The 19,118-nt window shown below is 49.8% G+C and overlaps 1 protein-coding gene across 6 annotated transcripts in view; it reads right to left on the bottom strand.

The window, feature by feature from the left end:
* LOC147634804 (uncharacterized) overlaps window positions 1–19,118 on the bottom strand; it is a 135,952-nt gene that overhangs the window by 59,201 nt on the left and 57,633 nt on the right. For 4 of the 6 annotated variants that reach the window (XM_086803979.1, XM_086803980.1, XM_086803982.1 and 1 more), the window contains exons 3-4: window positions 6,776–6,887; window positions 6,579–6,646 (exon numbers count right to left, since the gene is read on the bottom strand). The exons of 1 other annotated variant lie outside the window; for it this stretch is intronic. In XM_086803979.1, coding sequence (XP_086660105.1) covers window positions 6,579–6,646; window positions 6,776–6,887 — 180 coding nt within the window. The remainder of the gene's footprint in view (window positions 1–6,578; window positions 6,647–6,775; window positions 6,888–19,118) is intronic. One more of the 6 variants, XM_086803981.1, reaches the window with a different exon arrangement.

The following is a 19,118-nucleotide window of genomic DNA, read 5'->3' as shown; positions in this document are numbered from 1 at the left end:
TTGGAGCTAATTTTCAGCCTGGTATGTAGGGGAATATGTATGGTGGTATGCAGTCCGGTATGCAAGGAAATATGTTTGGAGGCATGCAACCTGGAATGCAAGGCAATATGTTTGGTGGTATGCAGCCAGGTATGCATAATGGAATGTTTGGAAACATGGCTGGAATGTATGGTATGCCTGGTATGGAAATGGGAAATGTTGACCCAATGATGGGCATGAATGTTGGGGGCAGCAATCTTGCGAAGCCACTTCCATATGATAATCTAACGCCTATGGGAAAGGCGAAGGATTACAAGGAAGGGGGAGCTGCAGTGAAGTTTGATACATTCAGTGGGGCAAAGGATAAACTTAAAGCACTTTTCTTTTTACAGCAGTTTGATGCTGCTTTTTCTGGTGGGAATTACACAGAGTCCTCTAAGGTGAGGAAAGCTGCCACTTTTCTCAAGAGCAATGCTTTGCAGTGGTGGTCTACTCTTCTTTTGCAGGGCATAGCACCCACTACTTGGGTACAATTTAAACAGGTTTTCTCTTCCGTATGGCTCACATCTACATTTGAGGTGGATGTTATGACCGCATGGCACAAATTGGATGCTTCAAAGTGTGATAGTTTGGAGGATTATAACAAGAAGTTTTGGGAAGCTTTACTCCCAGTGACTTCTTATCGTGCGGTGCCACTGTCTGAGCAGGTAGAGAAGTATTGTTGTGGGCTGCCCAAGGAGGTACGAGATTATTGTATAAAGACAAGAGTAACGAACATGTCACACAGATGATTGAAAATGCTATGACAGCTAATGCGTTACTCACTGGTGGTTCATCTGGGTTTAAAGGCAGTAAGAAATTGGGCAAGAAAGCTGAAAAATTTGGGCATGCTTCTCGTGATGCTAAAGGGTCTTCAGAGACGAAATATAAGAAGTTGCCAATGCCCAAGAGGACTTCTGAGGAAAGACAGGTTTTGAGAGATGCTCATAAGTGTTTTTACTGTACTGAAGAGGGGCATATGTCATTCAATTGTCCCAAAAGAAAGTCCCAAAAGGACTCTGACAATAAAGGAGAGCCCAAGTGAAAGAAACCAAAACCTTCTGCAGACTTAGTTCCTGATCTTGTGGGGGAACAGCCAGGTGGTGAAGCCACAGAGTTGTGCAGGGCATGGGGCAAAGTGAGAGATCAGAATGCCTTGATCTTCTTTGACACAGGTGCTAGAGCCAACTTCATATCACCAGATTTGGCTGGCCGATTGGGGATTCGCGCAGAGGAGATGGGGCCGTTACATGAGGCTAATATGGCTTGTCCAGGGTATGCAGAACCCGTTACTCCTATCATTGGGAAGCTTCGGCTTCATTTGCAGGGTTATGTGGACAGCGAAGAGTTCTTCATCATGCCTTTGGATGGCTGTGATGTTTTGTTGGGGATGCCACAGGGTACATGCGGTGGTGGATACTTACAATAGGAAAATCACTCTGACCCATAGAGGGAAAGAACATGTATTGGATGTAAAACTCAAAGGGGAATCGGTTCCTATTGTATCCGCTTCGGCGATTTCATCAATAATGAAAAAGCATCTTTCTGCGTACTTGATTTATGTAAAGGATGCACAGGATGATGAGTCTAAGTCTAATTTGTCTATGTTAGATAAAGACAGGACTGATTTCTTATGTGGGTTTCAAGACCGTTTTTCCGAGTCATTGCCAGGAGAACTTCCTCCTGAGAGGCCAGAAGATCATGCCATAGATCTAATTCCTGGTAGTACTCCACCGAATAGACCGCCGTACCGTGTTAGTGCAGCCCAACAGGAAGAGATTATGAGTCAGGTGCAGGAGCTTTTGAATAAGGGGTTGATACAGCCTAGCTCATCACCCTTTTGCTCACCTGTGCTCTCAGTGCAGAAGAAGGATGGTTCTTGGCGCATGTGTATTGATTACAGGGCGCTGAACAAGAATACCATCAAGAATCGATTCCCCATACCGAGGATCAATGACATCTTGGACCGCTTACAAGGCTCCACAGTTTTTAGTTGTATTGACTTGAAAAGCGGGTATCATCAGATACGCATTAGACCCGAGGATGTGCATAAGACAGCATTCCGAACGACGTTTGGATTGTATGAGTTCTTGGTTATGCCCTTTGGTTTGACAAATGCGCCTACCACATTTAACAGAATGATGGACAAGATTTTCAGACCTCATAGAGAGTTTGTGGGCACATTCTTTGATGATATGATTGTGCATTCACAAACTGAGGAAGAGCATAGAAGGCATTTGGCCATTGTGTTTGCAGAACTCAGAAACCATAGGTTGGTTGTTAATGGCAAGAAGAGTGAGTTTTTCTTGCAGGAGATACATTTCTTGGGGCATATTGTGTCTGCGCATGGAGTCCGTATGGATCCAGCAAAGGTGGAAGCAATACTTAATTGGCCAACTTTGAGGACCGTGCATGATGTACGCAGTTTTCTAGGATTGTGTTCCTATTACAGGCGTTACATACGGCACTTTGCTGAAATTGCTTCGCCTCTTCATGCTTTGACGAAGAAGGCAACTCCGTTTAGATGGGCTGATCGGGAAATTACAGCATTCAAAAAGCTCAAAGAAAAGCTTACTTCGGACCCAGTATTGGTGTTACCGGACCTCCGAAAGGCTTTTGTTGTCCAGTGTGATGCATGTGGAAGTAGCATTGGTGCAGTTCTCATGTAAGAGGGACATGTGATAGCCTATGAGAGTAGAATATTGCAAGATGCTGAGAAGCATTTACAGGTTTATGAGAAAGAGATGTTGGCTGTAATTCACGCTCTTTCTACATGGAAACACTACTTGCTTGGGGCTGATTTCACTGTACAGACAGATCATCAAACCTTGCGTTATTTCCTCACGCAGACTAAGCTTTCAGAGAAGCATATGCGTTGGGCAAACTTTTTGTCAATGTTTCACTTCCAGATTGTGCATGTGGAAGGCAAAAAGAATGTAGTGGCAGATGCTTTGTCACGCAAGCCACAGGTCTCTGCAGTTTCACTTGCTTATCATCATGAGCTTGATAAAATGAAAGAGCAGTATGCCCATGATGAGGATTTTGAAAGGTTGTATGATCAAATGTCTGAGGGTCAGCGGCATGAGCACTATACTCTCAGAGATGGGTTTTTATTGATGCATGGCAGACTGTGTGTTACCAGGCCATTGCAACTCAAGGTTATGATTGAAAGTCATGCTCCACCATATGCAGGTCATAGAGGTATTGACGCCACGGTCAAAGCAGTGGAGACTTTCTTTTATTGGCCAACCTTGAGAAGAGATGTTGATGCCTTTGACAGGCAATGCATCGTATGTCAGAAGGTAAAGTTTGACAGTCAGAAGACACCAGGGTTATTACAGCCTTTACCTATTCCGGATAGACCTTGGGAGAGCATTGCCATGGATTTTGTATTTGATCTTCCACGGACACAAACGGGAAATGATGGCATCTGGACTATCATATGTAGGTTCAGTAAGCAGGCTCATTTCATTCCCGTGCGTAAGACGATCAAAGTGGAACATATGGTGAAGTTGTTCATGGCGAACATCTTCAAGCATCATGGCTTGCCAACGTCTATCATTAGTGACCGTGATCCACGGATGACGAGTTTGTTTTCGAGAGGGTTGTTTGACAACATGGGTACAACTCTCAAGTTTTCATCGTCATTTCATCCACAGACAGATGGTCAGTCAGAAAAAGCTAAATCTACAGTGTTGGATCTTCTCAAGTGTTATGTGTCAGAGCACAAGCAACAATGGGAAAAGGATCTTCCTTTGGTGGAGTTTGCATATAACAACACTGTACATACCTCGACAGGCAAGGCGCCTTTTGAGATTGTGGAAGGAGGGAAGAAGGTACCACCCATTTTGCATACAAAGGATAAGATCTTTGAGGCTGATCAGTGTGTGGAAAGTTTGGATGAAGCTTATCGGAGAGTTAAGTTGGCCCTCCAGAAAACTCAGCAGAAGCAAAAGAAAGCCGCATACCGTCACAGACGTGATTTACAGTTTGCATTGGGTGATTGGGTTCTTTTGCGCTTTGAAAAGGCTAGACTCAAGAAGATGAAGGGTAAAGAGCGCTTATTCCCTAAGTTGAGCATGCGATATTATGGGCCTTTTCAGGTTTTGGAAAAGATTGGTGAGGTAACCTATCGTTTGAAGTTACCAGATCACTGGAGGATTCACAATGCTTTTCACGTGAGTCTTCTTGATCCTTTCCGTGGGGATGTGCCTGAGGATGTATCAAATGAGACTCAGCCGGAAGTTGAGGAACTTGATGAGATTCTGATTCCAGAGCAGATACTGGCACATAAAGAAAGGAAGGTACGAGGTAAAGTTTCCCGTCGCTATCTTGTGAAGTTCAAGAACTATTCACCGATGGATGCGAAGTGGATGGAGGAAGGTGACTAAACAGATTCACCTCAGGTTTTGCAGCTTTATCTCGATGCCTTTGAGTTAGAGCCGACTCTTGTTGTGGCTCATTCAGGTTCAGCAGAGCATGGGTCTGGAGCATTACCTGATGCTCAAGAGGGGGGTAGCACCTCCACTCCCTTGATACAGACAGGCTCAGATGACATCTAGAGGTCGCTTGGTGCAGTTTTTATCTCACCCGAAGGTACTGAGGCTGACAGTACATCTGTTTATGGGACTTCTATGATATATGTGTACTAGTCACATGGAATTTTGTGGATATGTATGGTTCACAGTGGTATACAACTTGCACCATTACTATGCCATTGGTTTGCAGTGAATGTTGATACATGTGCATGGCTTAGAGAGATTGGGACGCTGATCTTGCCATATTGTATATTTCACTTTGGATATTTTGCTGCGTCACCAGAATGCAATCGAGGACGCTTGCCATTTTTCAAGAGGGGGGTATGTCATGGCCCTGTGAAAATGGAACAGCACAAGTGTGGGCATGGTGGTTGCAGAGTCAGAATATTGAATGATTCACATGGGGGGTGCCCGGACACAGTTAAAGATGTGTGGACATCCCTAGGTGTGAAGGGGGGAACTAGAACATTAAACTTTAATGTTTATTAAAGTTGCCCCTAGGCCTTAGTGACCCCTAGGGACTTTTAAAGTTTGGGGCCCTAGGATTTTTATGGGGAGGAGGCCACTCCACTTTTGGAGTGTGTGCTTCTCTCTCCTCCCCCTCTCTCTAGCTTTTGGGAAAAAGAGTCGTGGAGCACTCTTGTGGGTTCTCATGCGTGGAAAAGCAAGGAGGGGAGTAAGTCGACTGCAGAATTTACTGGTTGCTGCTGTTTTCTCTGTGCAAACCAGCCGTACAGCCTTGTAGTACGGACAGGCTGCAAGTTCTCTCTTGGTACAGGCTACGTACAGGAGCTGCTGCGGGTCTTTTTCTCTGCTGGACACGCTGCGCACAGGCTCTGTACAGGCTGTGCAGACAAGTACACAGCAGGTACAACACTATACGACTGCCGTACAGTGTACGGACAATCCAGGTACAGCAGTACGGCTGCTGGCGGCGCAGGACAGGTTCTGGACAGACTGACTATGCAGGTTCAGGCGAGACCAGTATCAAGACTGCAGGCGGCGTTTGCAAGTACAACTCCTGGCACGTATCCCGAGGTAGTACAGACGGGTACGGGGCTGTTTTTCAGATCTGTATGATCAAAGACAGCATAGAAGTGAACACAAGGAGGAGGGATCAGACAAGTACGTGCATGGTGTGAAGTAGGGTTGTGGAAACAAGTGCCTACAAGTACAGATTGATACCGTTGCTTCCTCCAGTGCTATTTCACGAGCTGATTTTGGTAAGCTCCTCATCTGTTCATCTATTTCTCTTTCTACTGCTTGATGTCTGTTGCAGATATGAGCTATCTGGCCCCTTGTGAGAGGAGGGGTATGGCAGATTGACAAGGGTTGAGAGAGAGTTTGGACAGTACATGTATGTATGAGCTGAGATGTTGAATCATGTACTTGAGTTATGCCAGATGTATGCTCATGGCTGCCCTGCTTAGTGGTCTTGGCTGATCAGAGGGAGGCACAGTGTGTTATTTGGAGACATAGATCTGTGTGCATAGATCCTCTGTGCTAAGAGGTATTATGGGCCGTCAGATTGGACATACAGGTGTAATCTCTTGGCTGATTTTTGTTGTACTCAGCCATTCATATTATTGGAGTCGAATAAAGAAATACTGCAAGGGGCGCCAAGCTTTGGGGCCAACAGGTGTCGCTTTGTTTTCAGATTTGGGCGCTCTAGCTCCAATCTATTTTGTTTTCATATCTAGACTACAAGTGGACGGGTGACTGCTAGTCTACCGCACTTTGGTTTCTATCAGAGGCCGGTTTCACACACCCCCCCACTAGCTCAGTACTTTCATACTTTATTTCATGTTCATTTTGTCCTTTTTTTTTGGACATCCAGAAGACATTGACAGTTGTACATTGATTTGTCTCATAGGTCGAGTTCGGCCTCTAGTAGACGTTAATACAGCTTTCTCTCTCTCTCTCTCTCTCTCTCTCTCTCTCTCTCTCTCTCTAACATCTATAGCATGAACGTCTTAAAAACTGCATGATAAAATGTGAACTCTTAGGGGAAGCTACAAAAACCTTTGGTTCTCCATCTTTATCTTTAGATGCGCCTTCTGATCTTCTTGAGTGAGTTAAATTGAAAAACTCTGTATTTCAAATAAACCAAGATAACATACAACATAAGATGCACATGGTCAAAGAGCGTGCACATACACTCTTCCTTGGAGATTTATAGCAGATATTTGGACTTTTAGATATGTCCTAACCGACTTTACCGATGAATGATTTTGGTTTCCCATGAGATAGCATATTCATGCATAGCTGTTGTTGAACTGGCACATTAGTACAAGTAAGCCCACTTGCATTTTTTTGAGCATCATGTTCAAGCTGCCAGACAGAGAAGTAATATACATGCAATCAGAAAAATGATGTAGCGAAGTCGTCTTAAAGAATATACTCTCATGCACGATTCAACACTGACTTCGAAACATATAGATTTATGCACAACCGAAACTGGACTTGCCTTGCCAAAGGATCGAAAGTTGGGCCATAACCTACTACTGTGCACCACCGAGGCCACTTTCACCCTCTTCCCAGGCTTGGTCTTCTTCTTGACACTCACGTTTTGTTCAGTTTTTTCTGACTATTGCTTTTTGCATCAAGCTCCCATGGCTTCTGCCTTGGTCTATATTCAACTATTTTCAAACAGCTGCAGTTGTTGCTCCACCTGGGCTGCCTGCTTCTGCTTACCATGGTATAATTCCTAATACCAGGACACTCCAAATAAAAGGATACCATCGCGCCTTTTGATAGTGGGTGCCAACACAATTTCTAGATCATCTCAACCTCTTAGCACCGCTACAGCTTTATGTGGTTGTTCAAATGGCCACATCTGTCTCCACTGACACACGTACTTCAGCCTTCTTGTCCTTCTGTTTGTGGACGGGATAATGTATCAACACTAGAGATGGTCAAAGAGATGCTCACAAGAGTAGGCTTTCTTTTATGTTTGATACGGCCATGAGTTCTAAATCCTCAATCCCACCTTGGACAGTGGGCGATAGCTGGCATGGAACTTCCATGGATGTAATGGGAGCACGCATGAAAGACCTGAATATTTCACTTAATTAAGACAACAAACCATGATGTGAATAGAGAAATGATGCAGATGCAGATTTCGTGTATGTTGACGATGAGGATGTGCAGTACTCCGGAATACGGGGACAAAGAATGACCCTGCGGGCCTCCTTTGGGTTCTTTATCCCAAAGGTTAAAAAGCTCTGCAGGCACTCAGTGAACACATCACTCGAAGACCTGGATTTCCAGACAAACCATGTAAAAACACCTTTAGCAATCTGCCCAAAGTCAATGCTGAATTCTTCGCAACTCTGCTATCCCAAATCCACAGCAGTGCCACAATACTCTTCTCAACGATTTTAGCCCATATTTATGCTCCAGGTGTAAAAACCATGTTGGAGCTCCCCAACTGTTGAGCTTCCTACCCTGCCCTCTTCTGCCCGTCTGCTTCCCTCTGCTGCCGGCATTCCCCTGCACCTCTCCTCTGCTTGCTGCCCACCCTCCCTGGTTTCGCTCTCCTCTGCTGCCTCTTCTGCCCGCCATCCCCCCTCTGCTGCCCCTTCTTCCCCCTGCCCACCTCTTCTTCCTACTGCCCTACCTTGGCCTGCTGCCCTACCTTGGTATTGGCTTCCCCCTCTCTTTCCCGTTTAGTATCAGCATCCGAAAGTCTTGCTTTGTGTTCAATTCAGCCTTTCTCGCTCAGATTAGCATTATGGCTAATCTCTCTCTCTCTCTCTCTCTCTCTCTCTCTCTCTCTCTCTCTCTCTCTACAGTGGATAAGTAGATCTGCAGTACAGTTTACATACAGTGGAGAGCCTATGTATACCTTGGGATCACTTTTGCTGGACCTCAGTTCTCGATGCGGAAGGCGGCCGACGCTAGATTGATGAGGGGATATGCAGCCCTTAGCTCGCTAGAGAGGCAATGCTCACAGATATAGTTTCAGGAGCCGAGGACGAAACTTTGGCTATTTGATACTCTAGTTACATGAAACCGGCCTCTGATAGAAACCAGAGTGCGGTAGACTAGCAGTCACCCATCCACTTGTAGTCTAGATTTGAAAACAGAAAAGATTGGGGCTAGAGTGCCCAAATCTGAAAACAAAGCGACACCTGTTGGCCCCAAAGCTTGGCGCCCCTTGCGGTATTTCTTTATTCAATTCCAAAAGTATGAAAGGCTGAGTACAACCAAAAATCAGCCAAGAGATTACACCTGTATGTCCAATCTGACGGCCCACAATACCTCTTAGCATAGAGGATCCACGTACACAGATCTGTGTCTCAAAGCAACACACTGTGCCTCCCTCTGATCAACCAAGACCACTAAGCAGGGCAGCCATAAACATACATCTGGCATAACTCAAGCACATGATTCAACATCTCAGCTCATACATACATGTACTGTTCAGTCTCTGTCTCCACCCTTGTCAATCTGCCATACCCCTCCTCTCACAAGGGGCCAGATAGCTCAAATCTGCAACAGACATAAAGCAGTAGAAAGAGAGATAGATGAACAGATGCGGAGCTTACCAAAATCAGCCCGTGTATCTGCACTGGAGGAAGTAACGGTACCAATCTGTACTTGCAAGCACTTGTTTCCACAACCCTGCTTCACACGTGTGTATGTACTTGTCTGTACCCTCCTCCTGGCATCCAACTCAGTGCTGTACTTGACTGTACAGATCTGAAAAACAGCACTGTACCAGTCTGTACTGCCTCAAAACACGTGCCAGAAGCTGTCCTTGCATATGCTGCCTGCAGCCAGTACCTGTACACGCCTGTACCTACGCAGCCAGCCTGTACCAGATCTGTCCAGTGCCGCCAGCAGCAGTACTGTCCAGCGCCTGTTTCTGTCCCGTCCGTACAGCTGTCCGTACATATGTCCGTACAGTTGTACCTGCAACAGAATCTGCAACAGCCTGTCCAGAACCTGTGCGCAGCCTGTCCTGCAGAGATACTCGCAGCAACTCCTGTGCGCAGCCAGCAACAAAACGTGTACTTGCAACAGCCTGTCCGTACAGGGCTGTACGGCTGGTTTTGCACAGAGAAAAACAGCAACAGCACCTTCTTTCAGTCGACTCCTCCTCCTGCTTTTCCACGCATGAGAACTAGCATGTATGCTCCACGTTTCTCCAAAAGCTAGAGAGAAAGAGAGAGGAGAGAGAAGCACACACTCCAAAAGTGGAGTTGCCCCCTCTCCATAATAATCCTAGGGCCCCCCACTTTAAAAGTTATTAAAGTTCCCTAGGGGCCACTAAGGCCTAGGGGCAACTTTAATAAAACATTAAAATTCTAATGTTCTAGTTCCCCCCCTTCACACCTAGGGATGTCCACACATCATTAACTCTGTCCGGGCACCCCCCATGTGAATCATTCAATATTCTGACTCTGCAACCACCATGCCCACACTTGTGCTGTTCCATTTTCACAGGGCCATGACATACCCCCCTCTTGAAAAATGGCAAGCGTCCTCGATTGCATTCTGGTGATGCAGCAAAATATCCAAAGTGAAATATACAATATGGCAAGATCAACGTCCCAATCTCTCTAAGCCATGCACATGTAACATTATTCACTGCAAACCAATGGCGTAGTAATAGTCCAAGTTGTATACCACTGTGAACCATACATATCCACAAAATCCCATGTGACTAGTACACATATATCATAGAAGTCCCATAAACAGATGTACTGTCAGCCTCAGTACCTTCGGGTGAGATAAAAACTGCACCAAGCGACCTCTAGATGTCATCTGAGCCTGTCTGTATCAAGGGAGTGGAGGTGCTACCCCCCTCTTGAGCATCAGGTAATGCTCCAGACCCATGCTCTGCTGAACCTGAATGAGCCACAACAAGAGTCGGCTCTAACTCAAAGGCATCGAGATAAAGCTGCAAAACCTGAGGTGAATCTGTTAAGTCACCTTCCTCCATCCACTTCGCATCCATCGGTGAATAGTTCTTGAACTTCACAAGATAGCGACGGGAAACTTTACCTCGTACCTTCCTTTCTTTATGTGCCAGTATCTGCTCTGGAATCAGAAACCTCATCAAGTTCCTCAACTTCCGCCTGAGTCTCATCTGATACATCCTCAGGCACATCCCCACGGAAAGGTCTAAGAAGACTCACGTGAAAAGCATTGTGAATCCTCCAGTGATCTGGTAACTTCAAACGATAGGTTACCTCACCAATCTTTTCCAAAACCTGAAAAGGCCCATAATAACGCATGCTCAATTTACGAAATAAGCGCTCTTTACCCTTCATCTTCTTGAGTCTAGCCTTTTCAAAGCGCAAAAGAACCCAATCACCCAATGCAAACTGTAGATCACGTCTGTGACGGTCTGCGGCTTTCTTTTGCTTCTGCTGAGTTTTCTGGAGTGCCAACTTAACTCTCCGATAAGCTTCATCCAGACTCTCCACATACTGATCAGCCTCAAATATCTTATCCTTTGTATGCAAAATGGGTGGTACCTTCTTCCCTCCTTCCACAATCTCAAAAGGCGCCTTGCCTGTCGAGGTATGTACAGTGTTGTTATATGCAAACTCCACCAAAGGAAGATACTTTTCCCATTGTTGCTTGTGCTCTGACACATAACACTTGAGAAGATCCAACACTGTAGAGTTAGCCTCTTATGACTGACCATCTGTCTGTGGATGAAAAGATGATGAAAACTTGAGAGTTGTACCCATGTTGTCAAACAACCCTCTCCAGAACAAACTCGTCATCCGTGGATCACGGTCACTAATGATAGACGTAGGCAAGCCATGATACTTGAAGATGTTCGCCATGAACAACTTCACCATATGATCCACTTTGATCGTCTTACGCACAGGAATGAAATGAGCCTGCTTACTGAACCTGCATATGATAGTCCAGATGCCATCATTTTCTGTTTGTGTCCGTGGAAGATCAAATATAAAATCCATGGCAATGCTCTCCCAAGGTCTATCTGGAATAGGTAAAGGCTGTAATAACCCTGGTGTCTTCTGACGGTCAAACTTTACCTTCTGACATACGATGCATTGCCTCACAAAGGCATCAACATCTCTTCTCAAGGTTGGCCAATAAAAGAAAGTCTCCACTGCTTTGACCGTGCCGTCAATACCTCTATGACCTGCATACGGTGGAGCATGACTTTCAATCATAACCTTGAGTCGCAATAGCCTGGTAACACACAGTCCGCCATGCATCAATAAAAACCCATCTCTGAGAGTATAGTGCTCATGCCGCTGACCCTCAGACATCTGATCATACAACCTTTCAAAATCCTCATCATGGGCATACTGCTCTTTCATTTCATCAAGCTCATGATGATAAGCAAGTGAAACTGCACAGACAGGTACTAGCAAAGCACAAATTTCAGATTTCAAAGCTGATTTGAAAGCTGAATTTGATATGTCAGATTTGAGGCCTTTACACTACTATCTCGGCATACAGTTTATGCATACAGATGATGGCATTGTTATGCAGCAAACTAAGTACATAAAAAGTTTGCTAAAAAGGTTTCACATGGCTGAATGTAAGCCCATTTCTACTCCAGTAGAACCAGGTGTACGGCTTACTATGCATGATATTGGAGAGCCTTTTGAGACCGGCATTTACAGCCAGGCAGTGGGATGCCTCATTTACTTGTGTAGCACAAGGCCAGACAGATCTTTTGGGGTATCTTTGTTGAGCAAATTCATGCACAGCCCAAGCACAAAGCATTGGCAAGTAGTCAAACGCATTTTTCGTTATCTTCAGGATACCCTCGATCTTGGTTTGTTCTATCCCAGGGGGGGCAGCTTGCAGCTTTATGCATACAGTGATTCAGATTGGGCTGGTGATTATGATACTAGGCAATCCACCATTGGGAATTGTTTTTTTCTTGGCAGTTCATGCCTATCTTGGTTGAGCAAAAAGCAACCCACTGTTGCCACAGTTCAGAGAGATCCAGAGAGCTCGCTGAAGCCTCCCGCCTCCACCCTGCGCTGCGCGCCTGCACGCCCCCCCCTTTTCTCTGTCGCCTGTTCGCCCCCCACCTCTCCGCCGGTTCGCCTCTTCACCCCCCGCCTGCCTTCGCTCCCCTCTCCTCGCTGGTGCGCCTCCCCCCTCCTCGCCATTTCGTCCTTTCCTCTCCTCGCCGTTTCGCCTCTTCACTCCCCGCCTGCCTCGCTGCTGCGACTCCCCCCTCCTCCCCATTTCGTCCCCCCCCCCCCCCCCCCCCCGCCTAGCCGCCTTTTTGTATTTTCGCCCCCAACCCACTCTTCGCCTGTTCGCCCCCCCCTCCCCTTTGTCGCCTTTTCGCCCCCCCCCTTTTCCGCCTGTTCGCGCCAGCGCCCCGCCTCCCCTCCCTTTCGCTTTGTTGCCGCCCCCGCCCCCCCCCCCCCCCCCCCCCAAGGGGTTCTCCTTCGTTTTCCCCCTCTCCCTCCTCTTTCGTGCTGTTGGTCACCCCCAGGGGGTTTTGTTTTTTTCTTCATTTTCATCCGGTCTTCCGCCTCTTTGGGTGCAGCCCGCTCCTTGCAGGTTTTCCGCATTCGCCTCGCCTTCGCCTGAGCTTCAGACTCTGATGGAGACTCCTCCCGCCTCGCCTCAGAGGGACTCACCCGCAGCCCCCTCGCCCGCCCCCGAGGACATCCCCATCAGGCTTTCTCTTTCGCCGGAAGAGGAAGCGAGCCTCACTGCAGAGGTGGAACGCCTCCAGGCTCATTCCACCATCTGCCGTATAGTCGGCACTCGCCCCAGCAGAGGGGAGATCAGGGATCTTCTTCAGGCTCGCCTTCTTGCAGATGTGGGCAAGATCCTTGATGTACAGCTCCTGGGCCGGGGCCATTATCAGATCGAGTTCGAGGCCGCCCAGAGCGTTGCCAAGGTCCTTGCCATGAGTCCTCTGGACATCAGGGGTGCTCGGGCTTTCTTCAGACCTTGGCAGCATGGATTTGACCCAGCAGCGGCGGAGCAGGGAGAGCGCCTCTTCCATATTACAGTTTGTTTCCCTGGTCTCCGCCGGGAGTATCTTCCGCTCCTCTCCAGGCTCGGAGCATTGGTGGGCTCGGTACTAGAGACGGGCCCCTCAGCAGCTTCAGTGGTGGCCAGAGCAGCTGGGCTACCTTCGGTCAGAGTGTTGGTGTCTGACATCTCCTCCCTTCCTAAGGTCATTCAGCTACCTAGGATAGGGGGGGGGTGGATAGATCAGAGAGTGGAGTTCTCGGGGCTCCCGAACCAGTGCTTCATTTGCAGGCAGGTCGGTCATCTGGCCAAGGCCTGCCCTCGCAGGAGACCTCGACCCTCACCACCGCCGCAGGCTACTGATGGCCCGCCAACAGATTCGGCTCGGCAGGCTGCCTCAAGGACACCTGCTCAGGCCACAGAGACCTCGGAGTGGCAGCCTGGACAGGGGCGCCGCCGAGGGAGACAGCCACAGCAGCACGCACAGAGACCGCTGCAGCAGCAGCCACAGTCTCAGCCTCACTGGGTTCCCATGAGGAACAGCTTTGCTCCCCTTCAGGAGGAGACCCCTGCAGCGACCGAGGACCAGGAGATGCCAGCTCCCCCTTCTTCACCCCCCCCACCCCCGTCCCCTCCCACCGACTCGTTTCCACCTTCGCCTCCTCCCGCCCCCGCTCCGGTTTCGGCAGCGGCTCCCTCTCCACCTCCCTCGCCTCCCCCTCCTCCCCCTCCGCCCGCCTCACCTTCCCGGGAGACCCTGGCAGTTCCCTGGCGCTCACCTGCAGTCCGGAGAGCGCTGAGCACTGACCTCGCTCGAGCATCACAGAGGAGACCTATGCCGATTAGGGCCTCACGGATTTCATCTATCCGCAGTCGGCTGAGTCGCCTTGGCATTAGCCAGCGCTCGGAGGCCTTTGATTATACCTTTACACGGCTTTTTGGAGCAGAGGGCCCCCATGAGCCAGCACCCATTCGAGTTCATGTAGTGATACCTCCGGCCCGCGGGGAGGAGGCACTAGACTCAGCGGTGGCCTTCTCGTTCCCTCTTTGTGGACCTTGTGATCGGGAGTGGACTCTAGAGCTCGCTCTCAGCACTTTGAAGACTCAAGCAGTTGAGTTTTCTCACCACATGAGCGATCTGGAGGTGACTGATGTGATAGGCCGACTTTGGGAGTTGGCTCATTTCTTCTTGGATCCCGGGAGTGTGGATACCTCAGGGATTCGGCATTTGGTCGTACGCATAGTGGCAGACTTGGCACGCGACCCTGGATATGTGAGTATACACGAGGTTTCTCTGTCAGAGCAGGAGGCAGTCGCCATGGGCCACAGCCACTGGCGCCTGATCCGGGATTCTTGCAGTACACCGGGTGGGCAGATTCGCAGCCGTTCGGATGGGGACTACTCTCCATCCAAGCCGCTTGCGAAGGCCCGCCGTACGGCTGAGACAGCATCCACCTCAGCAGGGCATCCATGAGGATCATCTCATGGAATGTACAGGGCCTTGGCGGAGCACACTTTATACGCTATCGAGGTTGCTTGAGGCAGGAGCTTCAGAGATGCCTGGTTGGTGGCAACATTGACATTTTGATGATGCAGGAGCACCACTTGGGTGAGAGCAGGATCCGGAGATATGGTTCGGTGATGCCTGGTAGATGGGACACTTTATGGTCTGCAGGGTTTGGTCCTTTGGGTGGACAGGGAGGAGTATGCATGGTTATTGCAGATGTATGGCGGCAGGCCATTGTGGATCGAGGGATCATTGTGCCTGGTAGAGCACAGTATGTCATTCTGAGGATGCATGATGAGCTATTGGGTGTGCTCAACATCTATGCGCCCAATCATGCTAGTGCCAGAGCAGAGTTCTGGACTCAGGTTACAGATGCATTGCCAGAGGCCGCACATTGGTGTGTTGGGGGAGACTTCAACATGCTTGAGGACCCGGCAGATAGGGTGGGAGGCAGTCATGTTACAGTGCATGGCACGGAGCTTGCAGCTTGGGACCGGTTTTGCATGTCACTGAGGATCACTGATGCATGGCAGCATGGGGCTTTCTCCCGGTCTCAGGACAGTCTTAGTTTCTCTCGGTCGGATCGCCGGCAGGGAGGGACTAATCTATCACGGATTGATCGCTTTTATGTGGGCGATTGGTTAGGGGAGCGAGGGGGCTCCATCGGCATTCTCGCTGGCACCTCATTTTCAGATCATGCGCCAGTTATATTGACACTGGAGGAGGGGACACGGGAGCCCAGCTTGCAGTTGAGGATCCCAGAGAGGGTACTTGCAGATCCCAGTCTCGCTGAGGACATTGAGAGGATCTGGCATGATAGTCAGTGCTTTGACCAGGATGCAGCAGGCCAGTGTGCCCAGGGACTCATTGATCTTAGCTCTTTTCTACACGCTGCAGCTTTGACACGACTAGGAGAGATTCGCGAGCGGGAGCAACGGCTTAGACGCAGCCTTGCTTCGCTACAGCGCCTTCAGGAGCAGCATCCTGCATGTGAGTGGGTGGCGTCCCAGCTGAGCCAGGCACGTCAGGAGGTTAGAGAGGTAGAGAAGCAGAGACATGAGTTTTACTATCGTCGTCAGGCCTCTCAGTGGACGCAGCTTGGTGATAGAGTGACTGGGGAGTTTTTTGAGATCACTGGACCCCGTCATGCGCGAGCAGGAGTCAGCCAGCTTGGTAGACTGGATGGATCGATAGCTACTGAGCTCGGGGAGATCAGAGCCATTGCCACTGCTTTTTATAGTGACCTGCTTTCAGCGGAGCCAGCCACTGAGGATCGAGATGTTTGCAGACAGACTGTGTGGGCCCATGTGCAGAGGAGGGTCACAGACCATATGCGTACAGTTCTAGGTGCGCCTCTGTCAGAGATTGAGCTTGCCGAGGCCTTGAGGGTCCTGCCGCGACATAGTTGCCCAGGGGAGGACGGACTGACGCCGGCGGCCGGCCTTTTTTATGCGCTATTGGGACCTTTTGGGGCCAGGCCTCCGCAGAGGCTTTCAGCATGTTTTAGACACTGGGGTGATGCCGCAGAGCTTTTCAGAGGGCTTGATCTATCTTATCCCCAAGGGGGAGGGAGTATCAGATGACATTCGGCATTGGAGGCCTATTACGATCCTCAATACTGTCTACAAGGTCTTAGCAAAGGCCTTGAGTTTGAGGATCCAGCCCTTCCTGGGGGAGTTGATTCATGCTACTCAGACAGGATTTGTCAAGGAGCGCAGTATCCTTGACAACATCTTTACTTTCTGGGAGGCGACGGCCCGAGCTAGGTTTCTTGGCGAGGACTTGGTCGTGATGCTTCTCGATTTTGAGAAGGCATATGATAGAGTTGATTGGGGATTCTTAGAGGGCACTATGCTTCGCCTGGGCTTTGAGCCAGGATGGATCAGAGGGGTGTCAGCTCTGTATTCCACAGCTCGCAGCCAGGTGCTGATTGCAGGAGGTCGGGGGCCGAGTTTTGAGCTGACCAGATCAGTCCGTCAGGGGTGTCCTCTTGCCCCTTTCCTTTTTCTCTTCTTTGCGGAGGCTATGAGTATGTATTTGACGGCAGAGGAGGTTGGTTTGAGAGGACTTCAGCTCCCAGTCCGGGGGGAGGATTTGCTTGATGCTGAGTTTGCAGACGACACGGGCTTATTTTTGCATGGCCATGAGGCCAATCTTATTCGGGCAGAGCAGTCGCTCCAGGTTTTTAGTGCAGCTTCGGGAGCATTGATCAATTGGCGCAAGACAGTGGCCTTTTGGATCAGTAGTGCTCCCACTCCGGCATGGAGCCCGGACCCCGGTTTTAGATGGATTCCTCCAGGCACAGCAGTGCGGTATTTGGGATGCCAGATTGGCCTAGATTTGTCACCTGAGCAGCAAATTGCCCCGCTTCTTCTGAGTATTCGGAAGAAGCTACTGTATTGGAGTACAGCTCCACTATCCTTGGCTGGGAGGGTGGTGGTGGCAAATCAGGTGCTGTTAGCGACCATGTGGTACATTACGTCTTGCTGGATTTTCTCGAGCTCTTGCATCCAGCCAGGTACAGAGGCTGATCAGGAACTTTCTGTGGTCTGGGCGGGACGGTCAGCCAGCTCGGGCAAAGGTTGCATGGGCAGTTATTACACTTCCGCTGGCTCAGGGCGGTTTGGGCATTATAGATCCAGTCGATCAGAGTAGAGCCTTATTGGGGAAGCTTATTGTTCGGGGGTTGCTTCCAGGCGCTGAGCCTTGGAAAGAGCTCCTCTTGCAGCGACTGCAGGCTCGGGCGCCCCCTGCAGGGGGTACTTGGGCACCAGAGATTCGCTGGATCTTCATAGAGATGAGGAGGACAGGCCTCAGTAGAGGATGGGAGGACAGATAGAGCTTGGGAGCTGCTGAGACCGGGGCTTTCTCAGCGGCCTCCTTCTTGTGTTGAGGAGCGGGCCAGGCAGCCGCTCATCTGAAGCCCAGCGGTTCGTACGGAGCAGGGTCATATGCTTGGTTCTCGGCCTCATCTAGCCTGGGGACCTTTAGCGGCAGGCCCAGCTCGTAGTTTTGGAGACTGGCAGGCTTTCTGCAGTCTACCAGAGGAGACCCAGGTGGAGAGGCTGAGTCACTTCAGAGGGGGGTTGATTATGAGGGATGATATTCAGGAGGCACTTACAGAGGAGTGGTTCACACCCCTCAAGCCAGTGGCCCCACGGTGGATGGGAGCCTTTACACAGTTGGAGATCCTGATTGCTGTCAGAGCCAGCACTGAGGATGGCAGATGCCTTTATTATGAGATTCAGGATGAGGGCAGACTCCAGAGAGTGGAGGTGGAGTCGCCTTTGGTTGCAGAGTGCACCTTTCAGAGGATTCGGGTAGTGGCTGCCGCTTCTCGGAAGTGGCATATTGACCCCGACCCTGCTGATGTGCTCCCGGATTGGCGCATATGGGCTTATGCAGCGCGCCCCTTGGCCCGGCTACAGTGGGACCCCGGGGAGTACGAGTGGCATGATCCTTATGCATCCCTTGAGGCCACAGAGATCACTTTTTTCCAGTATACTGTTCGGCTGGGACGGCATATTTTGACGGCGAGGAGGACGGTTTCTCCAGCGGCAGCGGGGCATTGGCGATTGCAGGGACTTTCACAGGAGTTCCTGGAGGATTTCTGGGCTCGGCTCTGGGCTAGTCGACAGGCCCAGATGCCTTTATTATGAGATTCAGGATGAGAGCAGACTCCAGAGAGTGGAGGTGGAGTCGCCTTTGGTTGCAGAGTGCACCTTTCAGAGGATTCGGGTAGTGGCTGCCGCTTCTCGGAAGTGGCATATTGACCCCGACCCTGCTGATGTGCTCCCGGATTGGCGCATATGGGCTTATGCAGCGCGCCCCTTGGCCCGGCTACAGTGGGACCCCGGGGAGTACGAGTGGCATGATCCTTATGCATCCCTTGAGGCCACAGAGATCACTTTTTTCCAGTATACTGTTCGGCTGGGACGGCATATTTTGACGGCGAGGAGGACGGTTTCTCCAGCGGCAGCGGGGCATTGGCGATTGCAGGGACTTTCACAGGAGTTCCTGGAGGATTTCTGGGCTCGGCTCTGGGCTAGTCGACAGGCCCGCAGGATCTCGGCTTTTCAGTGGCTGGTCGCCCACAGGGGCTGAGCAGT

Source organism: Cibotium barometz, chromosome 10 (genome assembly GCF_041138505.1).
Source record: "Cibotium barometz isolate CiBa-2024 chromosome 10, ASM4113850v1, whole genome shotgun sequence".
In the NCBI taxonomy this organism is placed as follows: domain Eukaryota; kingdom Viridiplantae; phylum Streptophyta; class Polypodiopsida; order Cyatheales; family Cibotiaceae; genus Cibotium; species Cibotium barometz.
The sequence above is the reverse complement of the archived record's forward strand: the minus strand, read 5'-3'. Positions and strand labels throughout refer to the sequence as shown.